A 25,499-nucleotide genomic window follows, 5' to 3' on the forward strand; every position below is an offset into this window, starting at 1 on the left:
CAGTCATTTAATAACCAGGTACCCAATCACTGCTGGATGAACAGAGGATTACAGTTAAGGACTGGCGCCTAGTCAATCATCCCCAGCCAAGATACGAGTCTAGGCCAGATCACTTGTGAAGCCCGGGCAAGTCTAATTACCACTGTGCCACCAAGTACTGCAAATTCTTATTTATTTATTGATATTCAAGGAGGTACATTGGGTTTGTAAAAGTATACCATTGGTGTTCTTACCTTCTTGCAAAGCCACTAATACATGTAGCATTTCAGCCAGGTCCTTCTTTAAGTCAAATAGCCCCTCTCAAAAATACCACCTCATTAAGAATACTCACCTCTAGTTTTTTCTGCCCATAGGGTAATCAATCTATTAAATTACGTTTTTGCTCAAGCCGTAAATACCAAGGCAATGTATCATATCAAAATATAACGGTAAGAAATCATCAGAAATAATAGGGGTTCGTTGGAAAACCATCTTGTCTCTATCAAGGTCAATAGAGATGGTGGCCTTCAAGTAAAATTATGCTATTTGTACTTGTAGGCATGAGTACTGCCTCTCACCTGTCTCAAGTGACATGATGTCTTTCTGCAGTCTAGCCTCTCACCTGACTCCATGCATTGATTTGCCATTTTTCAGCTGTGATATTCTCCAGTATCATCTGTGCTTGTGTGTATTTTGTGTATACTGTATATGTTTGTGTATATATATTGAACTCAATATCTCCTCTAGGGCCACTCCCGGGCAAATGCATTCATCGCTTCTCAGGGACCTAAGGACTTTAATGTTGACACCATTGGTGACTTTTGGAGGATGATCTGGCACACTCGTTCTCCTATCATCATCATGGTCACCAACCTCATTGAGAATGGCAAGGTGAGAAGTGCTCTGTTTTCTGGTTATTTGTTTTCGGTTATTAACTTGGGTAATGAACCATTTGGAATACCGCATAAAGCCCAGGTGCCAGAAAAGGGATGAGTGGTCCACTTGCTAGATCCTGTAGCGCAATGGCCTTGGGGTCACAACTGAGGGACCTGGGTTTAGTCCCTGGGTAGAGCAGAAATGGTTTGGCACTTTTCCTTTCACTTGATGTCTTTTTTCACTTAGCAGAAAAATATGTGCCTGGTAGTTATGGTATTGTTGTGGGTTGTATGCTGAAGAAGGTCAGTTGCTGGCCTAGGGAAACCTTGATAAACCTAAGTACAGGCTTCCTGTCTTCAACAACATTAATTTTTATCAACCTTGGTGGTGTAACTTGCTTAGCTAAATGAATTGTGGGGTTCAGTCCCTGAGCCCATTATGTGCCTCTGTAACCCTTTCCACTACCGCCCACAAGATGGGTATGGGGTGCATAATAAATGAACTAAACTAACTAAACCTTGGTGGTGGGGCTTCAAGTTTATCATGTGAGCCCCTGAAATGCTAATATACTTCTGGAGTACCATGTAAGTTTCAAGGATGCCAAGTAACCCTTGGAAATAAGGTTACAGTTAATAAAAGCCACCAACCTCTAGGAACAGCCAAATGAACCTTTGACTTCATGGAAAAGAAAATGGTTACTGAACTGTACAAATCTCAGGTGCACCCCCATTTGGACTATTGTATCTAAGCATGGAGACCACATCTTTAGAAAGGACATAGCTGCTTTGGAGAAAGTACAATCCAGATACAAAAATCATCCCAGAACTAAGTTGACTTTCATACTAAGAATGGTTGAGCCACAGGACAAACAACACTGCGAACCAGACATGACAGGGCTAATAACATCAATACCTTTAAAATACTGGACAAGTTGGAGAATGGTAATCCAAACCACTTTTAAAAAATGTTAAATGTAACATATACAAGGGGCAACAACATCAAGCTCAACAAGCAATAATGTAGGACAGAAAACAGATGCTTTTTCACCCATCTATATCTGAATTTACCTATATAGATGCTGAGGTTCCATTAGTTAGCTAGTGCTAACTAATTCTTTCAAGCTCTCTATTGGTCCTAAGCACCAAATAAATCCTGTGGTATCAAGCAAGCTTAGGGGTATCAACTAAAGCCCTGGGTTACTAATTAATCTCTGGGAAAATGCAAGTAAGTACTGTATCTTATATATTTCCATCAATTTCAGTCTCACAGAACACAACAGGGTGAATTGCCACCATAATGAAAAGTGTTATGAGGACAGATGACTTGACTTAAAACTTTTGTACATTGTTTCCAGGTCAAGGTGGCACAGTACTGGCCAGAGGAAGGTCATCCTCTGGTTAAGGACGGCATTGAGATCAAACTCGTCTCTACAGAGAACAAGGTCAGCTGTCTTCAGGGACATGTTTTAATATGAATTTTACTCATTTTATCTACTACATTGTCTCTTTATATTAAACAGATTCAACCCACTCTGCTCTCTCTCTCTCTGTTGTACATTCATTCATTTCATTATGAGAATAAATACACATGTATTAGAATGGCATATTAATATAATTAATTTCTTGTATTTATCAGGTGGACTTTATCATTCGAACATTGGAAGTTTCCAAAAAAATGGAAGTGAGAGAGGTGAGTGCAGCAAATATAAGTGCTCAGATAATACTGCTACTGCTACTATTAATAATAATTTATTTGCAAGAAGGTGCAATGGGTTGGTGAGATTACATAGGATTGGTATTTTCACATTCATGCAAAGTCATTAATACACATAGCATTTCGGGCAGGTCCTTAAATCTAACATATCAGATAAGATGAAAGGGTACATTGTAGCAAGGTTTTTATATCAACAAATAACTACAACATAAGTTGACAGCGGTGATTACACTGGTAAGGATACATGTCTTAAGTACTACTAATATTGGAGAAGTGGGTAGTACAAGACACAATGTGAGTTTGAAGTGCAAGGTAGGAATCTATGAGGATGAAATTAGGTACTTTTTTATTTTACTTTTGAACAGGCCATGGGTTGGACAAATTTTTAATTCATCAGGGAGTGAGTTTCAAAGATTGGGCCCTTTTATTTGCATGGAGTGTTTGCACAGATTTAGTCTGACTCTGGGGATATCAAAGAGATATTTATTTCTGGTATTTCTTGTGTTTCTCTTGAAGAAACTGAGATAACATAATATACTGTTCTGTACGTATATACAAAAATATATATGCACACTACCATAGAGAATGTGTGCGACTACAGGAGAACAGGCAGGTATGTAAAAGGAAAAAGATTGACCTTTGAGGATCACCCTAAACGGTGCCAAACAGATGGAAGAAGTACTAAGGAATGCTAGAAAATTACAAAGTGATGAGAATGGGAAAGTGTGGTCGTTAAGACGAGATCTTTCAAGAGAAGACAGAGAGAAGCTGAAGCTAAACCTCGTAGAGGTAAAACATCTAAATGAGAGCAGAAACGAACAAGAAATCAATTCTTTTTTCTACAAAGTGATAAGGATAGGCAGGCCAGTAAAATGATACAAAAAGGCAAACCTACAAAATTGCAAGAGAGAGGGGTAGTGAAGAATAAGGGGAGGGGGAACATGTTCCTGAAAATTGTATACATTAATGTAGACGAGTGAGATCGAAGATACTAGAGTTAAGTGATGTAATACAGCTGCAGACACCAGAAATTGTTGCACTCACGAGACAAAACTTGAAGATGTTATTTTAAATGAGATCATATTCCCAAGGGGCTACTCAGTTTGGAGACGGGACAGAAAAATTAGGAAAGGTGGTGGCGTTGCTGTGCTGGTGAAAGAACACCTAAAGGTAAATAAAATAATGATTGCCAATCCACGAGAAGTTGATGTAATAGCAGTAGAGATCTGCCATGAGGATGATAAACTAATGATCATAAATGCATATAGTCCACCGCCAAGCAGCACATGGACAAAGGAGGAGCTAGATAGTAAATAAGAGGGTCTTATAACAATAATGAGAGAGATTATAGCAAGAGCGGATAAAGATAGATCACGATTGTTGTAAGTCGGCGACTTCAACTTGAAATCCATAGACTGGGAAGCATATGAAGCTAGAACAGAGGACTTTTGGACCTGTAAATTTGTAGACCTCATCCGGGAAACATTCTTGTATTAACATGTTAAACAAGCCACTAGGATGAGGGAAGGGGACATTCCCTCCATGCTAGATTTGATATTTACTAGGAAGGAGGAAGAGATATTTGACATTCAATGCCTTCTTCCCTTGGGGAAGAAGCCATTTTTAAGCCACTATTCTTTATTTATTCTTTTAAGCCACAGTGTGTAAGCCACTTTTCATTCATAAACAGGGGGTTTGGCGGGTGCATGGAATCACTTTTGGATCTTTGTTTGGAGGACGGGCTGATCTATGTATGTAGTTTACCTGAATAAAAATTAGAATTTTTTAATTTGAAAAGTTCATATAATATCTCCATCATACAGGACAGTTAGTCATACATAGACTTTAAAAAAAACACGGGATGTGAGACTACTATCCTGCATTAGCAAATTTTTGGGTCGAGTATAAGAACATCTTCCATTATCAGTGCAACCCGTCCTCTTAAAAATAACGTCACTTTTCACTCGAATGCGCGCTATGGCCAGATTTGGACGTAATTTGAAATGAAATCAACTCACAAAAGTGACATACTGTTCCGTTTTCTGTTTGAGTCGTCCAGCCCACTCGGCAAGGTTAGAAAAGGAAACTTTCCATTAATGTTTTTCATACCGTTTTGAAACTTTATGAGAATTTCCTGCCCACCTAACCTATCAGAGGACCTTTAACTTACTGTTGTTGAAAAAAATCCCAAATTTATTTTCATTTTTTTTTCATTTTCAAATTACGTCCAAATTCGGCCATACGGGTAAACAGCCAAAAGCGACATTCTTTTTAAGAGGACAGGTTGATCAGTGAGTGAAATATTTTCAAAGCTCAAAGTATCTTATGCCATTTGGTCTCAAATCATTGATAACTGGGCAATTCACTTCAAAAGGACATATCTACTTTGGAGAAAGTTCAACACATTAATAATATCATCTCAGAACTAAATCAACTTCATTACCAGGAACAACTGAAGCCATTAGGACTAACAACACTACAAACCAGACATGACAGGGCTGATCTCATGAAATTTTTAATATAATAAATGAATTGGAAGATATTAATCCAGACAACTTTTTAAAGAGTCCAATGTAATGAACACACAGTTCCAATCTCAACAAGCCACAATGTAGGACAGAAAACAGGAGATAATTTTTCACCCATAGAGTAATAAACACATGGAATCACCTACTTGCCTAAGCTGCAAATGCAAAGAGAATACTTCAGTTTAAAATTCAGCTGGAAAAAAATCCTCAGGAATAATGTGAGGACCTTTGACAAACTGCTGGATTCCTGTTCCAATTGAACCCTTTAGAGATGATGGCCCTCAGGTAATTAGTGTTGAAGTGTATGTCCTAGTTCTTACTCGTAGCATTTCTAGTATCTATTAAAGGGCTACTGTGTTTGAACCACAGAGAGTTATTCTTATATTTTTCTGTGTATTAGTGGTAAGTTGTAGTGCAAGTGAATATGTACATGTGAAACTAAGCCAATATTTAGCATCGTTGTAAGCTTCACTGCAAGTTTAACTACTAGTAAACACTAATAGTTAAGGCTACTAGTTGACCAGACCACACACTAGAAGGTGAAGGGACGATGACGTTTCAGTCAATCCTGGACCATTCTCAAGTCTATTGACAATCGACTTGAGAATGGTCCAGGACGGACTGAAACGTCGTCGTCCCTTCACCTTCTAGTGTGTGGTCTGGTCAACATACTTCAGCCACGTTATTGTGACTCATCACCTGCATAAGGCTACTAGTGTTTAGCCTTACATTAGTAGTATATGTACAGCTGTTACAGGCCTTGCTATTCCTTAGATGTTTCAGTCATCTTACATCAATTTGTTCACCACCTTGCATAAAATGAATGTAAGGGATGCAAACCATTGATTCAGTATATTTTGTGCCCATACAGGTAAAGCAGTACCAGTACACAGCCTGGCCAGATCATGGAGTGCCACAGAATCCCTACGGTCTGGCACAAATGATCAAGCACCTTCCCAAGGAGCCTTCCACTGGCCCTCTAATCGTTCACTGCAGGTAACTACTGAGGTCTCATCACCATCCATTGCAGGTATATTTCCAGTCCTCATTACTATCCATTGTAGATATGTTTCTAGTCCTCATTACTGTCCACTGTAGGTGTATTCCCAGGCCCCATTATTGTCTGATGCTGTATAAAGATATCTCAACTAACAGTTATGTATTACAGATCATAAGAATCATCAAGTTTATATTATCAAGAATCATGTACAGTATCTAAGAGTTCATCTTCTTCAGCGGACTGTATCTGAGAGTTCTTCTTCATAGGACTGTATCTGAGAGTTCATCTGCCCACAGTGCAGGTATCGGGCGGTCAGGATCAGTGCTGCTGGTGCTGCTCATGATGGATCAACTAAATTCCTCTGGGTACTTGGACCCTCACCAAGCCCTCATCATGCTAAGAAATGGACGACCCAGGCTAGTGGAGAACAAGGCGAGTCACTTACACATAGTGGGTAGTAGTCGTGGTCATGTTCACCTAGTAAATATTGGAGGTAATATCATCTTCATTTAGTGTATAGTATTGGTTATGAGTTGCCTTCACTTAGTGGGCAGTAGAAATAACACGTCACCTTCATTTGGTAGGTACTAGAGGTAATGAACCACCCTCATTTAGTGGGTAGTAGAGGTGGTGAATCACCTACAGGGTTATTGAGCTAATATTGGTATGTATAATAATAATAATAATAATAATAATAATAATAATAATAATAATAATAATAATAATAATAATAATAATAATACACAGAGTTATCACACTAACGTGACTGCATCAAATGAGAAAATCCAAAGGAGCAGTGATAAAGGTTCTCAAGTGCTCCTTAAACAGAGGGGCTGGGTGGATAATAATAATAATAATAATAATTATAATAATAACAGTGCATTGTACTTTCTTATACATAAATAAATAACAAAATAAACGCATACAGTATATGCCTTCGACCCAATTAGTTCACAAATGTTAATTAAAATGAGGAAGTTATGTCTTCCTGTTGAACTCAGTCAGCTTGAGTTAATCCAGCAATATGAATAGCTTAACTCTTAAAACTTCCGGTGAACTAAATCCATAAAAATATAATAAAATTATGTTGTAGTGAGACTATGATTTTGGTAATGTGGTATTATGGGATTGTGGAAGTGTGATACTAAGACACAAGTTCTGTGTTACAGGCACAGTACATCTTCAGTCATCAGTTGCTACAGGAAGTGTTGTCGGGGATCACCACCAGCTATACCTGTGACAAATTTCCTGAAGTGGTGGAGGACCTGCGTCTTCCTCACCCTCCCTCCAACACTTCCATCATACTCCAGCAGTTTCAGGTGAGATGTATGGTATTCCAGCATCAGCCCAGCACTAGTAGCAACAAAGTAACAACATCACAACCCCTTAACCCCAGCACAACCCACCCTCTAACACCAGCAGAAGCAGCAGCACATACTGGAGCATATTGTAAGTCCTGAAACGCTATGTGTGCCTGCCCGTATGCGTCAGTAACTGCCCAAAACGCTATGCGTGCTAGTGTGGCTTTACAAGAATGTAAAATCATCAATGCTATGTACTCTTATAAACCTAATGTACCTTCTTGTGTATATAAATATATATATATTCAGTGAAGAATAGAGATACCAGAGGCACAATCAGAGACCACTGTATGAACATCTGAGGTCCACAGCTATTTAATATCCTCCCACCAAAGTTAACACCCATTGCTAAAACAATAGCAAACATATTCAAGAAAAAATTTGACAAGTTCCTGCAATAATTGCTGGACCAACAGGGTTGTAGTGGATATGCAGACCTACACTCTGCTCCAAGCAGAGTGGTGTAGGCCTGTTGGACCAAGTTATCAAAAGTCAAGCCTGGTGCCAGGCCAGGTTTGACGAGTAGAAGAATTCCCAGAATCCTCTCTATGTATTCTCCAGGTATACTGTACCCTCCCCTAAACCAACACCAGCACCACTACATTATAGTGGGAGATCTATACCATGGGAATCACCAGGCCTAAACTCAATAGTCCTCTGACTTATACTACACAGTGAGGACCGCTTAATACACACAGGATCTGCCAATAAACTGTCAGATTATTACCCAATATCTCTTCGCAGTCTTTTCTAGTTTATACCTTTAGTAATCTGTAGTGTTCTCCCAGCACCTTAAGATTATTATTTGTGTCATTCTCCTCAGGCTGTCATTGTACTGGCATGAAGCACTCTCTTTTACTGCTGTAGGCAACATTGCACAACCTCAACCAATAAGATTATTCAATACTTCAGCAGTCTAATACATACTCGGTAAACATAATATGTGTATTATATGCATGTAATACTGTACATGCATATAATAGTACTGTATTTTATTTATAATTATAATTTGTAAAAAATATGGGATCAGATTACATTGGTTACTTAGTAGGGACAGTATTTGTATATTTTATAAAACAATTAATTATGTGCAGCATTTTGGGTATAACCTTTTTTTATTATTTATATATATACAAGAATTCTACATTCATGTAAAGCCACTAGCACACATAGTATTTCAGGTAGGTTCTTAATCATACTTTTCCTTGGAATATGACCTGCCAAATCATTTAACAACCAAGTACCCATTTACTGCTGGGTGAATAGAGGTGTACAGTTAAGGATTGGGATCCAGTCAATCCTCCCCAGCCAAGATACAAACCCAGGCCAAATCTCTGACAAAGCACGGGTTGAGTGTGTTACCACTGCACCATGTGGTAAGATAATGAAAGATAAACCTAAGATAACCAACCTAAAATAATGAGTGTATTGAAGTGTATATTTTTAGGCTTATACTTAATGATGTTACTGTATTGTGTTATTGTTTGCAGTACCTTAAGAGCTTACCCAAGGACTTGAGCTTCAAATTTGGCAACAATCCACGTTGTGCTCACCTGAACAGGAACCTTAACATTCTGCCAGGTAAGTTTTGACTTGACCTGTGCTCACCTGTACAAGTACTACTACTACTACTACTACTACTAGTTGTAGTAATAATAATGTTAATAATTGCATAGTAGGCATTTATATTTTTATAAACCTACTACAGTATACCATTTGCTGTGTTTCGGAGAAACCTAAAGTTTAATGTTTAGCTGTTACATTTTGAGTATTATGTATATAACATTATGAAATGCAAGTAAGTTAACATACTGTACAGTATATGAAAATGTATAAAAATAATGCTTAGGTTTGACTAACGTGTATCTGTCTGAGCAGGAAAAAGAACATTTTTCTAGTTATTTAAAGTTGTGATTAAAATGGATATACAGTACAATAATGCTGGTAACAATAAATATAATAATAAGACTACCTGTTTTATGTTGGCCAGCGGACAAAAGGATGGTGTTCCTACAGAACTTGGGTGGTGGCCTCGAATCCCAGTACATCAATGTGGTCAGGGTCAATGGCATTGACCAGAAGGTAGGTCAGCCTTCATTGTCCGGGGTCAGCAGTATTGATAGGAGCATGAGTCAAGGTTCATTTCCCAGAGTCATCAGTAGTTATGGTTCAGTGTCATATAGTCGATCTTCTATCAAAGATCCACTATAACTCTCACATAAGAGAGAGCTGTACCTCTGTCAACCAGTTTAAGATAAAAACTAAGTCAAATCAAATCATATCAAATGTTTATTCAGGTAAAAGTACATACAGTACATAGAAGATTAGTTACAAACATAATGTTGGATTTATAGATAGAGCTAGTACATACAATACCTAAAGCCACTAGTATGCATAGCTTTTCGGGCAAGGTGAGGTGGGGAAAAAACACTTAGATTAAAACTTAATAGTAATTGAGCTCAAAGTATAAATTGCATTGAAAGAAAAAAATAAAAGGTATAAAAGGCGGGAACATTGTAGAAAATAGCAAATATAAAAGTTGGTCAACAAACAACATTGTTTAAAAATAGTAAGACATGGGTTGACATTTAGGGGTAAGGTAGGTTACATGGAGTTAATTAGGTAGTACTTAGTTTTCATCTTAAACTGGTTGAGAGAGGTACAGCCTTTGACATGATTGGGAAGGTCATTCCACATTCTGGGCCCCTTGATTTGTAGAGTATTTCTAGTTTGGTTAAGGAATATTGAGTTACAAGCAGAACGTTGGATTTCTAAATAGAGCTTGTATATACCAAGCCTAAAGCCACTAATACGCACAGCGTTTTGGGCAAGATGTGGGAAAAAATACAAATAAATGAATTATAAGACTTGGTGCCCTCTATAATAAGGTGCAAAATAAATCAAGAGAGCACAAAATGCCTATAAGATAATATAGACAGACTTTTAAAATGGATGAAAGATGCAACGTAATACTGAACAATGTAGGGTTCTGACCCTAGCTAGTGGTTTTCCCTATAGTGTTGTTAGTCTTTAATCCCTCAGCCATTGCTGTAAAGAGAGTTGACTTAGTCCTGGGATGATTTTTGTCACCATATTGAACTTCAAAAATAATGAAAACCATGAACATCTATTTAATGCAAAGAGTGATGATGTTGAACAGTACCATTTTATACTAGTGATCACATTAAACAGAACAATATTATAAAATTATTTTTTTGTTCACGCATTTTATACCAGTGAACATGGAGAATGTAACGGGGGGTGGGGGAAATAGCTCTATCTTGTCCATTATTCCACCCCCCAGTTAACTAACGAGGCCGGGGGAAACAGCTCTCTCTAGTCCGTTATCCCGTCCCCAGTTAGCTAACTATTCTAGAGCACCTCCAGAGTTCCTAAGGCAACCTCTCTCGTTCAACACCTTGTAACCTAGGTATTTGACTACCTAGGTGCTAAGACTACAAGGCGCCGTCACTTGATCAGTTACCCGAAACTCTAGAGAGAACTCTAGAATACTTAATCATTGCCACAAACGTATAAGAGAAAACGAGAGGAAAGAAATGAATAGTGAAGTAATTAGTGAGGGTTTGGGGTGAGAGGTAGGGAGGTGGGAGGAGCGAGGAGGGTCATTAGTTGAAAGTGAAAGTTCAGAGAGGGGTGGAGGGAGAGGAGTAGATAGGTAGAAGGAGAAGAGTAGATAGTAGAAGTAGAAATGCTGCCACCATCCATTCATGATCATTACATACAAGACAAGGAATGGAACTTGTCTGTATCACAAAATTCTCAAAAGATGTTATCAAGAGATCATTATTAGTATGGTCCCATCTTTATCATGTACTCATTCTAAACCATGAAACCAGTAACTACAGAGGCTTTCTCACCTCAACTCAAAATCTCTAGGGAACAAAGTTAAACACAATTTAAATAATAAATTCATAATTATATTTCACATGAAGTATCATAATTTAGCAATTCAATTAAAATGTTCCAGTTTAATATGCAAAGTGAGTCATCATCCAAGAATTCGAGAACCCTACAACTTGACTGCCCCTGATCATCACACAACATATGTAAACACGACCAAGTTTACCTAAATGTTCACTCACCGAGGACTGAGTCTAAGTTGAATAGAGAGGGGGGGGGGGGGTCTGTAGCTTGACAGAGACTGTCTCGCCCCTGCCGGCCGACAGCCTCCCGTCTGCTCTGCTCTCCTGACTGCCGTTCTGTCTGTTAATGCTTCATGCTGGATAGCTCTCCGAGTTTATATTGGGGAACCTAGTAGCTAACTCCGCCCACAAGTAGATAGCCTCCGGCACTACCAAGCCACTCCTTAAACGTCGGCATGTTTGAAGGCTACCCGGCTCCAATTATACGCTTAGCGGAAGCAAGGTGAAATTATCATGATCTGACCTCAGGTCACTTGGGGTCATTAACGGTTAGAGGTGTGAGATCTCAGGCAGACAACTGGCGCCTCTCAGATCCTTGTCTGTGACTCGTGTACTCTATATATATTTTAAATAAACTAACCCAAACACTTTTACAGTGTTACAAGAAGAGCATATATATATGCTCTTCTTGTAGTGATCATATTGTAGCAGACCATATTATATCAGTGATAATGTAGTAGAGGATCATTTCATATCAGTAAATATGTAGTAAAGGATCATAAAGTATAAGTACTGTAATCATGTTGTACAAGACCATATTATATCATTGGTCACATTGTACAGGATCATTATATCAGTGATCATGTTATAAGGGAACATATTATACACTGAATAGTAACCATGATGTACAGGACCATAAAATACCAGTTGAATACCAATATGTTGAATATTGTAAAATATAATAAAATATAATAAAATACCAATATGTTGAACAGGATGCATACCTGGCTGGAGAGCACCCTCTGCCGCACACTGTTGGAAACCTGTGGAGACTGGTGTACGAGAGACGAGTCCCAGTATGGATTCAGCTGCACACATTGCCTCAACACAACCTGGTATGTTGCTCACCACCACACCCCTCTATGTTTTCCACCGCACCCTGCCTCAACTCCACCTGGCATATACAGTACCTGAATAAACCTGAGAGCCACTATCTTTCTAGTGGCCTCAATGGGAATAAGAAGCAAGTACCTTATGAACTTATGAAAGGTCCCCCCCCCCCCCCACAAGCATTTTTTTCAACTGAATTTTTAACTGGAACTTTTAAGAACAAGAGGTCATAGATTTAAACTAGCTAAACACAGATGCCGAAGAAATATAAGAAAATTCACTTTTGCAAACAGAGTGGTAGACGGTTGGAACAAGTTAGGTGAGAAGGTGGTGGAGGCCAAGACCATCAGTAGTTTCAAAGCATTATATGACAAAGAGTGCTGGGAAGACGGGACACTACAAGCGTAGTTCACATCCTGTAACTACACTTGGGTAATTACACTTAGGTAATTACATGAAATAGATTCTGTTACCATCATTAATAATTTTGTTTTTTTGTGTCTAGCGTCAGACACGAGCATGTTACAGTTATGTCTTAAAGAGATGAGATCAATTAAGGATGATAAAGTCACATAATAATTATAAAATCGTTTTCAATTACCCAAATACAATTAAGGACAGGATTAGTAAGAATAGAGTAGGAGAGGATAGAAATCCAGAAGGTGTTTATATATTATATATGTTTATATAAATAAGCGAGAATAACCCCTGTCCACAAATATGGTGACCCCACTGATGTTAACAACTTCAGACCTATATGAATTCTGCCAAACTTTTCTAAAATATTTGAAAAACTTATCTACAAGCAGCTTTACTCTTATCTAGCCAAACACAATATACTTAGCTCTTGTCAATATGGCTTCAGACCCCAAGAAAGCACTAACGATGCACTTATTTGTATGATTAACTTGATACATGCAGCTCTTGATAAAAATGAGTTCCCTATTGGGTTATTTGTGGACCTGCGTAAGGCTTTTGACACTGTCAACCACCAAAACCTTCTTCTTAAATTACAACATTATGGAGTCAGAGGTCACTCCCTGCAGTACCTTAAGTCTTACCTTACTGACAGACTCCAATATGTTTCTGTGAATAATTCAATTTCTCCCACCCTACCCATCAACATTGGTGTTCCCCAGGGCAGCATACTTGGCCCTCTCCTCTGTCTCATCTACATTAATGACCTCCCAAATGCCTCCCAACATCTCAAACCAATTCTATTTGCTGACGACACGACCTTCATTTACTCCAGTCCTGACCCCAATAGAGTACCCAAATTTAAAACAAAGTAGATGGCAAATTCCTTGGTGTTCTCATTGACCGCAAGCTGAATTTCCTGGGACACATTCTAAATATATAAAAAAAAAAGTTTCAAAAACTGTTTGCATTCTTTCTAAGATCAGATATTATGTACCTCGCCCTGCCCTGGTGACACTCTATTACTCTCTCATCTATCCTTATCTCAACTATGGTATTTGTGCTTGGGGTTCTACTACCCAAAATCATTTACGTCCTCTAATTACTCAACACAAAGCTGCTATTAGGACACTATCTAACTCTGGCCCTAGACATCACTCGATGTTGATTTTAAGAGATGTGAAATAATCTATATAAGTAATATTAGAATTAGAAGGGTGGTGGAAGGGGTTCTAATAAATACTCTCAATACTTTTGTTGGCAACAAAAGCTTTACTTCTTTAAAGCTTTACTAGGAAAATGATTCCGAGTGATTTAAAATTAGTTCTCAATAAATGGATGAGTGAAAGCAGTCCCATTAGCAGTGTTCCTTTGGGTATGGAGAGGGTTATGAGGTATAGCATCCAGATAAACACCTCTATTAATAACGAGTCCAGTTCCCAGAATAGCAGGATTACAGAAAGGATACATGACCATATTTCCGTAGACGATATTATCGCAGGTACATCACCAGTTGGGAATAGAAGTGACATGGTCAGGCGGTCAAGAAGGATAAGGGGATTGGACCCAGGATAGCAGCCTCATTAGACGTTGAGATGTAAGTCTCATCCTAACTACACACTCAGACCTTGACAAAGCACTCAGGAGAGTGCGAAAGACTTGGTGTAAATTCCTTACATAAATTTCACAAATACACGAGTGTGGGTTTTTGTTCTATATTATTATTATTATTATTATTATTGTTATTGTTATTGTTATTATTGTGTTGTCAGGACTACCCTGATGTGTGCTCCAGAGAGTTGCAACAGACAGTTGGTAACATGGTGATCACAGTGATTAGTCGACATGACTTCAGCAACTTTATTGAGTACAACGTGGAAGTTATTGCCCTTCAGTCAGTAAGTTGACAGTATTATGGTTTGCCTTATGGTTTGGTGCCCATCAACTTTTCCTAGGATGCAGCCCACAACAGTTGCCTATCTCTCAGGTACCTAGTTACCGCTAGATGAACAGAGCATCAGGTGAAAGAAATGTGCTTAACCATCTCTGTCCTGTCTGGGGATCGAACACTGGAGTCTCAGTTGTTAACTGAAAATGTTGCCCACTGCACCACAGTCAGTAAGTTACAAGATATATGGAGAAGTTCAGAGTTTTACAACCTGGATTCTGTGAACATTCCTCAGGGGTTTTATGATAAATTAATAGCACAGAAAATATAAATAAACTACCTGAATTTTCCTTGAAGACCACTAACATACTAGTGGCCTCGATGAGGACAGGAAACTGGTGGTCTGTCAATATTTTATTTATTTAGAGATAAAAATTTATTTTCTGTGAGGAAGCCCCATGGCTCCCTGGAACTATCGGACTGATATACGCTATGTTAGTCTAACGCATCAGGTAATTGGAGTTCAGCCTACCGAGGACCACAAGTCAGAACCTGGCCCCCCTCAGAGAGGCAAAGGAAGCAATGGCCTGTGGAAACCCCCGTGTGTTTAGAAGCATTCCATGTCTCCCATCAACCAGGGTTAGGCACCCAGAAAGGTAGGCATAACAAAACAGACCCCACTTGGTAAGAAAATTGCAACCAAACACCGAACAGAGAGGCAGAACTCCCCCAACCCAAAGAAACTAGCAAACAACATACACCACCACCGTGCTGCTTGTCCGCACAGCCCTCTCCTCCCTAGGAGGGGGAGAAGGGAACCCTAGGCCTCCCTGTGCCAGTTATTTACATCTCCAGTTCATAAGGCTGATGCGCTCTGGGGCGGTCATTGACTCTGGCCTCAATTTCTTGGCAGTACTTCTGCCTTAGTGGTGTAACCTGCTGTTTGTGGTGCAGTGGTCAGGTGAAATTAGAGTATTGGGGCTGCATGTGCTTAGGGCTGCCTTCCCTATGCACCCTGTACATACTACCCTTGGGTCTAGGGTTACCTTCCACAGGGCCTTCGGGACTCCATTTTAAACAATGCTGTTTGTTGACCAAATTGTATTTTTGCTTTTTTTCTGCCATGGTTCCCCCCCCCCCCCCTTTTTTCCATTTTTTCTTATTTTTTCTCATCACAATTTATACTTTAATCTCAATTTGTATTAAGTTTTAGTCTTAGTGTTTTTCCTGCCCAAAACGCTTTGCGTAATAGTGGCTTTAGGCATTGTATGTACTAGCTCTATCTATAAATCCATCAACTTTTGAATCTTACCTTGTATGTATGTACTTTACCTGAATAAATATTTGTATTTTAAAAGGGGTTGTTGTTGCTGCTCGGCATTTACCCTGCCCTTGGAGCCGACTAGGGTTTTTGTAGCCTTTGTTTGGCCTTGGGTAAGAAGTGGTATTGTTGCTGGTTGGAGCACAAGGTACTGCACAGCTTGTCTACCTATGCACCGGCCGTGTTCCTGTTCCTTCTGGTGACGTACTTTTGCGGGGTTTTACTTTTATTTTTGTTTTCTTTACCATGTAGGGGGTCTGCCTTGTTTGGCTATTGGACCACTTATGGTATTTTGGTGGCCTTCCTGCTAGGCTGGTCTGCTTGTCTGCTCGCCTGCTCGCCAGGGGTGTGATTTTTTCCCAGCTTGCCGGGTTCAGGTTCCTGGTGAACTGGAGGAAGTCCCATCTGGTTCCAGCCCAGGTTTGGACCTAGATGGGCCTTGTGTGGAATTCTCGAACCGCTTCCTTGAGGCGCAACCTCAGCAATGCCTCCAGAGGCGATGCTGAGCTGTGATCCTGCCTTAAGCTGTTTTTTTTTTTTTTTTTTTTTTTTTTTTTGAAGGGGGGTCCTGGATCACTCAATGGTTGTTCAAGCAGTTGTGCAGGAGTCTGAACTTTGCTGTGCTGGTTTACCCACCGGGCCGGGTCTGACTTTGGCATCTGTTTTGGTTTCTTCAAGGCCATCCCTTCCACATTTCTCGTGATTGCTGGGTTCGGCCTCCGAGGGCCTTGCATCGGTTGCTGTGTCGTTGGCTTCCTCTTCTGGTTTTTTTGGGTTCAGTGCCTTGGCGCCTACCCAAGCCCTCACTCAATGTGTTCACAGATGCCTTGTCTCTCGGCTGGGTCTTTGTGACCAGTGCTTACCAGGCCGACCAGGGGCGGTGGGCGCCTTCCTTCTGATGGGCTCACAGCATGGTGAGAGAGTTTGTGGTGGTTTGGCTGTCACTTCAGAGGGTTCGGGTCACTCAGGGTTCCACGATCCGACTCTATTCATACTGCTCTCCAGTGGTTCATTGTCTGAACTGCAGGGGTTCTCTTTGGTCCTTTCCTCTTTGGGGCTGGTTGCTTTGAGTGACTTGTCTTCTGGATTCTCAGGGTTTGGCTTTCCGTGTGGTTCATATCCGGCGAGTGTCCAATGTCCTGGCGGATGGCCTGTCTCAGTTCATTTCCCTGGCCACAGATTGGACGGTTGACACCGACTCCTTCAGTTGGCTCTGCCGGACATACAGGATCCCGGAGGTGGACCTCTTTGTGTCGGTGTAGTCTCGGCATCTTCTGATATATGTGGGGCCCTTTCCCAACTGCAGAGCCACTGCAGTTGACGCCTTTCAGCAGGACTGGTCGAGGTGAAGTTACCTGTACCTTTTTCTCCCGGTCCAGCTGATGCTTCTGGTTCTGGCTCATTTGGAATCTTACGGCGGGAGAGTCATCTCGTGGCCCCTTGGTGGTCGGCCCAGCCTAGGTTTCAGGCGCTGCTTGCTCGGTGTCATTATTATGACATAAGGCATTATTATGCCTTATTATATTATACCTTTCTGGGTGCTTAACCCTGGATGATGGCAGACATGGAATGCTCCCAAACACATGGGGATTTCCATAGGCCATTGCTCCCTTTTCCTCTCTGAGGCGACCAGGTTCTGGCTCGTGGTCCCCAGTAGGCTGAACTCCAATTGACTGATGCCCAATTCTAATATAGCATACTGTATATCAGTCCGATAGCTCCAGGGAGCCTATGGGGCTTAACCAGAAAATGGTGTTTAATTACAGTCCACGCTGGTGTTTTATATAGTCTCTCTTTCAGAAATTTAACAGTACTACTTGGAATTTACTGCCTCATTAAGAAAGTTGGCAGCACTATGTGGAAGTTCTCGTTCTTCATTCATTAAGTTAATGGTGCTGTGTATAAGTTACCAGGTCCCAGTCAGTCAGTTAAAGTTTTTACAGAACAATCATGGGCCCCAGTGTGTAAGTTTGGATACTTGATGAGTATTTAATGGAAAATACTTTCCTGGCATGTTCAGGATATTTTAACAACTATTGGCAAGTTGTGCTTAAGTCGTCATGTTAAACATATTTACTGAAAGTTGTTGCAACCATTAAAGTGTAATGTAATCTAGCTCTCTTGGTACTTGTTACAAGATTTGTCTTATGATTTGGACAGCGTTTATCAGTACCCCATAAGTGTAAACTGCTGATGATGAAAGGTTGGCCTCATGAAGACTTGCTGCCTGCCTCCCCAGATCCTCTGCTGGCCATCTTAGAGAAAACAGAGTCCACTGCTGACATGCAGAGCTACACCCTCTTCACTTGCAAGTACGTCATTCACTGCTATTTAGTTTCTTCCTTATTTACATATTACATAATATAACTTACCCAAAAAATTATTGGGTAATTTTTATGGACTCTAATACAGTACTGTATTAGACCTGTAATACAGTACTTGCTCAATCTGCAAAGCTTTACTAAAAAATATATATTGTTGCTAACTTCAACCACTGACAACTTTGCTGCAGCTGGTGTATAATAACTATAACACTATTTGACAGGGACGGGGTGACAGGGTGTGGAGTGATGATGGCCCTGCTGCTGCTGGTCGCCAGGATGAAGCTGGTGCAGGAGGTTGACGTCTACCGCTCTGTCCTCAGTGTCATCTATGACAGACCTCAGTTCATCACAAGTATTGTAAGTGACATTGCTCCATTACCTCCAGAGATCTTGTAATGTAAATTTTGTTGAAATAGCAGAAATGCAAGATTAAATTGTTCTTGTTCCATATGGGACTGAAGTCTTACTTATGGTTTTTAACAGGCATTAATATTATTTCATTATCTGAATATTATTTTTTCAAAGTACGAAGGGTATACTGTAATTTAAATATAACTGTTTAAAATAATTATATGTATTTTGTATTAATTTCATATTTTGTTGACATATGTGAGCGATTAATTATTTATCAAACTTGGCAGGAACAGTATGACTTCCTCCATACAGCTGCTATCTCTTATCTCAATGGTTTTAACAACTATGTCAACTTTAACTGAATACCAAGTCAACCTGGAGCAACTGAAGTCTCGTCAGTTAATCAGCTTGGTGATCTACAGTGACATGGGAACTTCATATGGTTGTTTTGTTGAGATTGTCATAGTCATTGAAAATTAGCAAATTTTCAACCATTCTGGTAATCTATAGTGAAAAAAATCATCCCAGAACTAAGTCGACTCATACCAGGAACAGTTGAGGGAGACACATGACTAACAACATTGCAAACCAGGCATGACAGGGCTGATCTCATCAAGACCTAAAATACTGAACAATTTGGAGGATATTAATCCAGACTACTTCTTTAAAAGATCATATGTACCACATACAGGGAGCAGCAGCTTCACGCTCAATAAATCAAAAGCCACAATATAGGACAGAAAACAGGAGATGCTTTTTTCAACCATAGGGTTATAAACCCATGGTACTGCTTATCCACCAACGTTGTAAATGCAAAGATACTAATTCAAACTCCAGTTTGAAAAAATCCTCAGGGACAATGTGCAATCTTTGACATGCAATCGGTTTCCTGTTCCTATCAAGACCACTAAATAGATGGTGGCCCTCGGGCAAATTACACGCTGAGATACGATTTCCTGATGTGTAACTCTGAGGGGCAGTTACTTTATGTAAACTTAAGGGACAGTCATCTCAATGTGTAACTGAGAGATGGCTACCACATGTATAACTTAAATACTGTTTGTATAATTAGCTGATTGCTCTATGTTTGCAGTGATGTGATACAATAATATAGTCTCCTGTGCTCCTGTATGTCATTAGTACCTACAAAAAGTACCTAATTTTATCTTCATAGTTTCCTACCTAGTATTTTAAATTCGCACTGTATCCAGTGCTATTCAATCCCCCAATATATGTACCTAAGCCATACAACTTTACAATTGTAATCATTGATATTATCTTATATCATGGTTGTTATATTGAACACATATTGTGTGCTACCCAATCCCTCAATATATGTACCTAAGCCATACAACTATACCATTGTGATCATTGCTGTCATCTTATATGTGCTATCAATGTGCTTACTAATCTTTGTCAAATTATCAATCAAGATATCAGTGCTATCAATCAAAGCTATCAATGTGCTTTAATGTGCCTACTTGTCAAATTTTTTTACAATGTACCTGTTAACATTTTATAAATTTTATTAGAAATTACCTACTTAATATTATCTGTTAGGTTAAGGACCTGCCCGAAACGCTATGCGTACTAGTGGCTTTACAAAAATGTAAACACATCATGCTATGTACTCTCATGTACCTTCTTGTGTATATATATAAATAAATAAATAAATAAATTAGTTTTATAATATGTGTTTTTGTATTTTTCATTAATTCAGTACTGTATTACTATTAATATAATGGGTGTTAATGCTGTGATACATTCTCATTTGTCAGTACAATATTGGCTTAATGGGATTTGTAATATAATATGTAAAAATTATGAAGATGTGATGTAATACTGTACAGTCCTGTTCTCCCGCATTAATTCATTGTGTTGAGGATATGCAGCCAGTGTAAATATATGTTAGATTTATATTGCAGTCCTCTCCAGGGTCAAATTACTGACCTTTTCCAGGATGCAACCCCACAACAAGCTGACTAACTCCTTGGTACCTTTTTACTGCTAGGTGAAAAGGGCATTAGGTGATAGGAAATGCGCCCAGCTATTTCTGTCCCGCCTGGTATTTGAACCCGAATTCCTGATTGTGAGATGAGAACAAACCCGACGGTACAGTACTACTGGGACCCTATAGTCTTCAGCCACTAGCTTTAATTCTTTAAGAATGACTCATCACATTTTAACCTATAAATCAACTATTTAGCTTTATGAAGCTCTATAAAGCTTATGAAGCTTTATAAAGCTCAACTAGCTTTATGACTTACCTGAAACACTATGCTTGTTTGTGCCTATATGCGAGATGGTCCCAATTACTATAATCACAAAAATGTTTAACAAAAGTATCCATGTACCTTCTTGCAAATAAATAAATAGTTTTTTTAACCTGTGTCATATAAGTTATACAGTATATTGTAATATTTGTCTGACAATATTAGGCTTTGTCTTGTAAACTTTGTCTTTTAACCTATACTGTACAGTATTTTAATTTTTGTTTTGTATCTCTTTTTGTAACTTTTTGTTAATAAGGGTTTGTATATCCTCTAATATACAGTAATGTACTTTGAGTGTTTTTATCTATAATGTAAGACTAATTTTAAATTGTTTAACTTTTTTAATTGCATTTATATGACAAAATAATTAACTGTGCACCTGCTTCTCAAACCATTTCAGGTAATGTCATTACTTTTATATTTGAAGTACAATTATAATGATAAGTACTGTATTCATAATATTACATTTTATCATTATTAAAAATGTATTATATTTTTTTGTAAGATTAAGCTAAATGAGATTTGTAAGATTAAGCTAAATGAGATGTAATAATAGATGTACAATACAGTATAACCAAAGATGAATACAGTGTTTAGTCTGAAATTATTATTATTTTTATTTTATTAATCATTTATTAGTAACTTTGGTTGTTGCAAAATTAAACTGCACATTTTATGTTCTACGGTATAATATATTGTATTGTGAGTTTACTCTTGATCAAACAAAAAGAAGAGCATGATAATTTGGCTGCAATATCTGTCATTATGGTGGACTATTTATATGTACAAAACCTTGTTCCTAAATGCTAATCTTGATCTGAAACCTTTCCTTGAAAGGTGTAATAGAACCCATGAGCACCACACCAGAAATAAATATCTCTTTGATATCCCCAGTCACACTAAATCTGTGCAAACACTACATGCAAATATAGGAACCCAGTATATGGAACTCACTCCTTGACAAATAAAAAAAAAATTGTCCAACCTATGCCTTATTCAAAAGTAAAACAAAAGAATACCTAATTTCATCCTCATAGTTTCCTACCTTGTGCTTCAAACTCACACTGTAACTGTTAAATTTCCTTATGTACAGTACTTAAGACATATATCTTTACCAGTGTAATCACCTCTGTGAATTTATATTGTTGTTATTTGTTGATGTAAAACCTTGTTACAATGGACGTTTTCATAAGGACCTGTCGGAAATGCTATGCGTGCTAGTGGCTTTGCAAGAATGTACGAATACGAATCTAATGAAATCTCACCAACCCATTGCACCTTCTTGTGAATAATAATAATAATAATAATAATAATAATAATAATTATTATTATTATAGAAGGTATCCATACAAAAGAGATTCTAAACCCTTTACTCTGTGCAGCAATCAGATCATTTATAATGGCTAGTATGAGGTTCTTGCTGTTGATCTTACAGAAGTTTTCAACTCTTGAAAAGCAGACACTGAAATACAAAATATTATTCCTCCTGTGCTTTTAATATACCCTTTCCACTACTGCCCACAAGATGGGTATGGCATGCATAATAAATGAACAATATCAAACTCTGGTCCCAGACAGCACTCGGTACCCCTTATTTAAATCTTTAAATATGTTAGATATTAAGTCACTGCACATCCTCTCATGTGTACTCTATATATTTAAAACTCTGAACAGTACTGCCAATCCTGACCTTAAATGCTTCATAGAAGGTTGTAACATGGGCATAACGCCAGAAACAAATACCTATTTGATATTCCAAGAGTGCGCCTTAACCAAACTAAAAATGCTCTACAAATCAAGGGACCCAGAATGTGGAATGACCTTCCCAATCATGTCAAAGGTCTGTACCTCTCTTAACTAGTTTAAGAGAAAAACTAAGTACCACCTAATAAACTCCATGTAACCTATCTTACCCCCAAATTGTCAACCCATGTCTTGCTATTTCCAAACAATACGTTTGTTGACCAATTTGTATAATTGCTGATTTCTGCCACGTAACCCCCCCCCCCCCTTTTTCCCTTTTCTGCACAATTTATACTTTAATCTCAATTAGTATTAAGCTTTAGTCTAAGTTTTTTTTTTTGCGCCTTGCCTGAAACACTGTGCGTATTAGTGGCTTTAGGTATTGCATGTACTAGCTCTATCTATAAATCCAACATTATGTTTGTAACTCATCTCTCATCTTCTGTGTATGTATTTTTACATGAATAAACATTTTGATTTTGATTTGATTTTGAACCTAGCGAATGCTAAACTCTACGGACTTTGAGTGGCAAATTTCATATCCACCAACTTTATGAAGGAAGGTATAGTGGCCAAGCTATACTCTCCATGATAGGGCCAACCTCGACCCACATATTATTATTATTATTATTATTATTATTTATCTGTTATTATTAGTAATAATATTATTATTATTAATATTCATGGGTTAATTGGGAACCCTGGGTTCCATGGGTTAATAACCCTGTGGGTGAAAATCATATTCTGTTTTCAGTTCTATATTGTGACGTTGAGCTTGAACAGACCATTGATAAGAGGCAGACATTAAGTACAACATGCTTTGTGCATATCAGTTCGGTCATGGATGCTACTTTTAATGTTGGTTGTGAGCCTGTAACGTACCTACCGTGGCTTTGTGCCCTGGAGAGACCACTCCAGACCAACAACCAGAGGGCAACTCCATAGTCTCCTGAGACTGATGGATACTAACTACTATTATTATTAAGTTATTTATACATACAAAATGAGATATAAGAATATGGGATTTCTGGGTAAGGGATTTCAATTACTATACTATGCCTAAAGCCACTGATATGCAGAGAGTTTCAGGCATGATGGCCAAATATCCCCGATTTGCTAACTGTAGGTAGTAATTGAGCGATTGTAACCTATCCACCGCTGCCCACTGGATGGAGGGCGGTGGGATAAATATATCAATTATGACACTACTTCTCCACATATGTCAGTTGCTTAAATTAGAAACTGTACTTGTGGTCGGTCTCGAGCCCATTGTTGATGTGACGATGTGGATTGAATTTTGTAACTAGCTCATCAAGATTGTAACTTGCTTAGCTAAATGAATTGTGGGGTTCAGTCCCTGAGCCCATTATGTGCCTCTGCAACCCTTTCCACTACCGCCCACAGGATAGGTATGAGGTGCATAATAAATGAACTAAACTAAACTCAGGCATATGATGTGGAAAACTTAAAAATTAAAGCTTTAAAACTAATTGAGATCAAACGTAAGAATCGGCTGAAGTATAAAAATAAAAAAATAAACAATCATTAGGGTCCCGGTAGTACAGTCATGGTTTGTTCTCGACTCATAATCGTGAATTCCGGGTTCGAATCCCGGACAGGACAGAAATGCTTGGGCGCATTTCCTATCACCTAATGACCATGTTCACCTCGCAGCAAGTAGGTACCCAGGAGTTAGTCGGCTTGTTCCATCCTAAGAAGGGGAGGGGGATCAGTAATTCCCCCTCGGGGAGAGGGGAATCTCAATATATAAGCCTACCGTGCATAAACACACACTGGCTACCTGTCCCCGAACAACGAATTATTATTATAATTACATGGTAAAAGTTACAGCAGAAATTGCAACAGAACAACAGATGGTAATTTTCACTAAATTCTATATATTGTATTCTATTGTATTCAATTCTCTGCATTGTATTCAATGTATTTATATAGAATGCAATACATAGGATTTGAGGAATCCTGTCCTTATCGTGGCTATTCTCGATGAGGACAGGAAGCCGGTGGCTTGTTGAAGGTCCCCTGTACTCTTTCCCTCCCCATTCTTTCTTCATCCTTCCCATTCACTCTTCCGCTTGTTGTCTTCCTCCCACTTGTTCTCTCTCCCGCCTGTTCTCTCTCTTTCCCTCCCTTCCTCCTATTCTATCTCCTTTAATCCCTTTCTCCTATTCTCTTTCCTTTTATCCCTTCCTCCTTTTCTCTCTCCTTTTATACCTTCCTTCTATTCTCTCTCCTTTTATCCCTCCTATTCTTTGTATATCCCTCCCCCCTCCCCTTTTCTCTCCCAATACACTGAAATAATAATTAGTTTTGCCAAGAACAGGAAGCCTGTGTATATTTACCTGAGGGCTAGTAATGCTTTGGTGGCCTCCACGAGGACAGAAGGTCGATGGCTTGTAATGGTACTTCTCCACCCCCATTTGGCCTGATGATTTTTTCAAGCTGGATTTTAAAATTCAGTAGTGTTTTGACGTTTGCGGCTTCGGCGGGTAGGCCGTTCCATGGGTTAATAACCCTGTGGGTGAACAATCATCTCATGTTTTCTGTTCTATACTGTGACTTGTTGAGCTTGAACAGACTACGGATACGCATTAGACATTAAGTACAGTAGGCTTAGTGCTTTCTAGTCTATCAATACTTTTGCCATGACGTAGGAGTAAGGCTAGAGCATGATAGGGTACCAGATCAAATATATATGCTAAGCACACAT

General features: G+C 38.8%; 1 protein-coding gene across 2 annotated transcripts in view; it reads left to right on the forward strand.

The window, feature by feature from the left end:
• The window catches only part of LOC138357974 (receptor-type tyrosine-protein phosphatase mu-like), a 35,335-nt gene extending 14,893 nt beyond the window's left edge, over positions 1–20,442 (forward strand). Inside the window, exons 9-21 of one of the 2 annotated variants that reach the window (XM_069315207.1) lie at positions 727–870; positions 2,210–2,296; positions 2,491–2,544; positions 5,968–6,092; positions 6,393–6,528; positions 7,266–7,415; positions 8,948–9,038; positions 9,448–9,539; positions 12,337–12,456; positions 14,641–14,766; positions 18,238–18,389; positions 18,623–18,758; positions 19,043–20,442. In XM_069315207.1, the coding sequence (XP_069171308.1) occupies positions 727–870; positions 2,210–2,296; positions 2,491–2,544; positions 5,968–6,092; positions 6,393–6,528; positions 7,266–7,415; positions 8,948–9,038; positions 9,448–9,539; positions 12,337–12,456; positions 14,641–14,766; positions 18,238–18,389; positions 18,623–18,758; positions 19,043–19,117 (1,488 nt within the window). In that variant the 3' untranslated portion in view covers positions 19,118–20,442. Of the gene's footprint in view, positions 1–726; positions 871–2,209; positions 2,297–2,490; positions 2,545–5,967; positions 6,093–6,392; positions 6,529–7,265; positions 7,416–8,947; positions 9,039–9,447; positions 9,540–12,336; positions 12,457–14,640; positions 14,767–18,237; positions 18,390–18,622; positions 18,759–19,042 lie in introns of those variants that run through there. The other variant, XR_011225181.1, reaches the window with a different exon arrangement.
• Positions 20,443–25,499: the final 5,057 nt, after the last annotated feature.

Source organism: Procambarus clarkii, chromosome 81, assembly GCF_040958095.1.
Source record: "Procambarus clarkii isolate CNS0578487 chromosome 81, FALCON_Pclarkii_2.0, whole genome shotgun sequence".
In the NCBI taxonomy this organism is placed as follows: domain Eukaryota; kingdom Metazoa; phylum Arthropoda; class Malacostraca; order Decapoda; family Cambaridae; genus Procambarus; species Procambarus clarkii.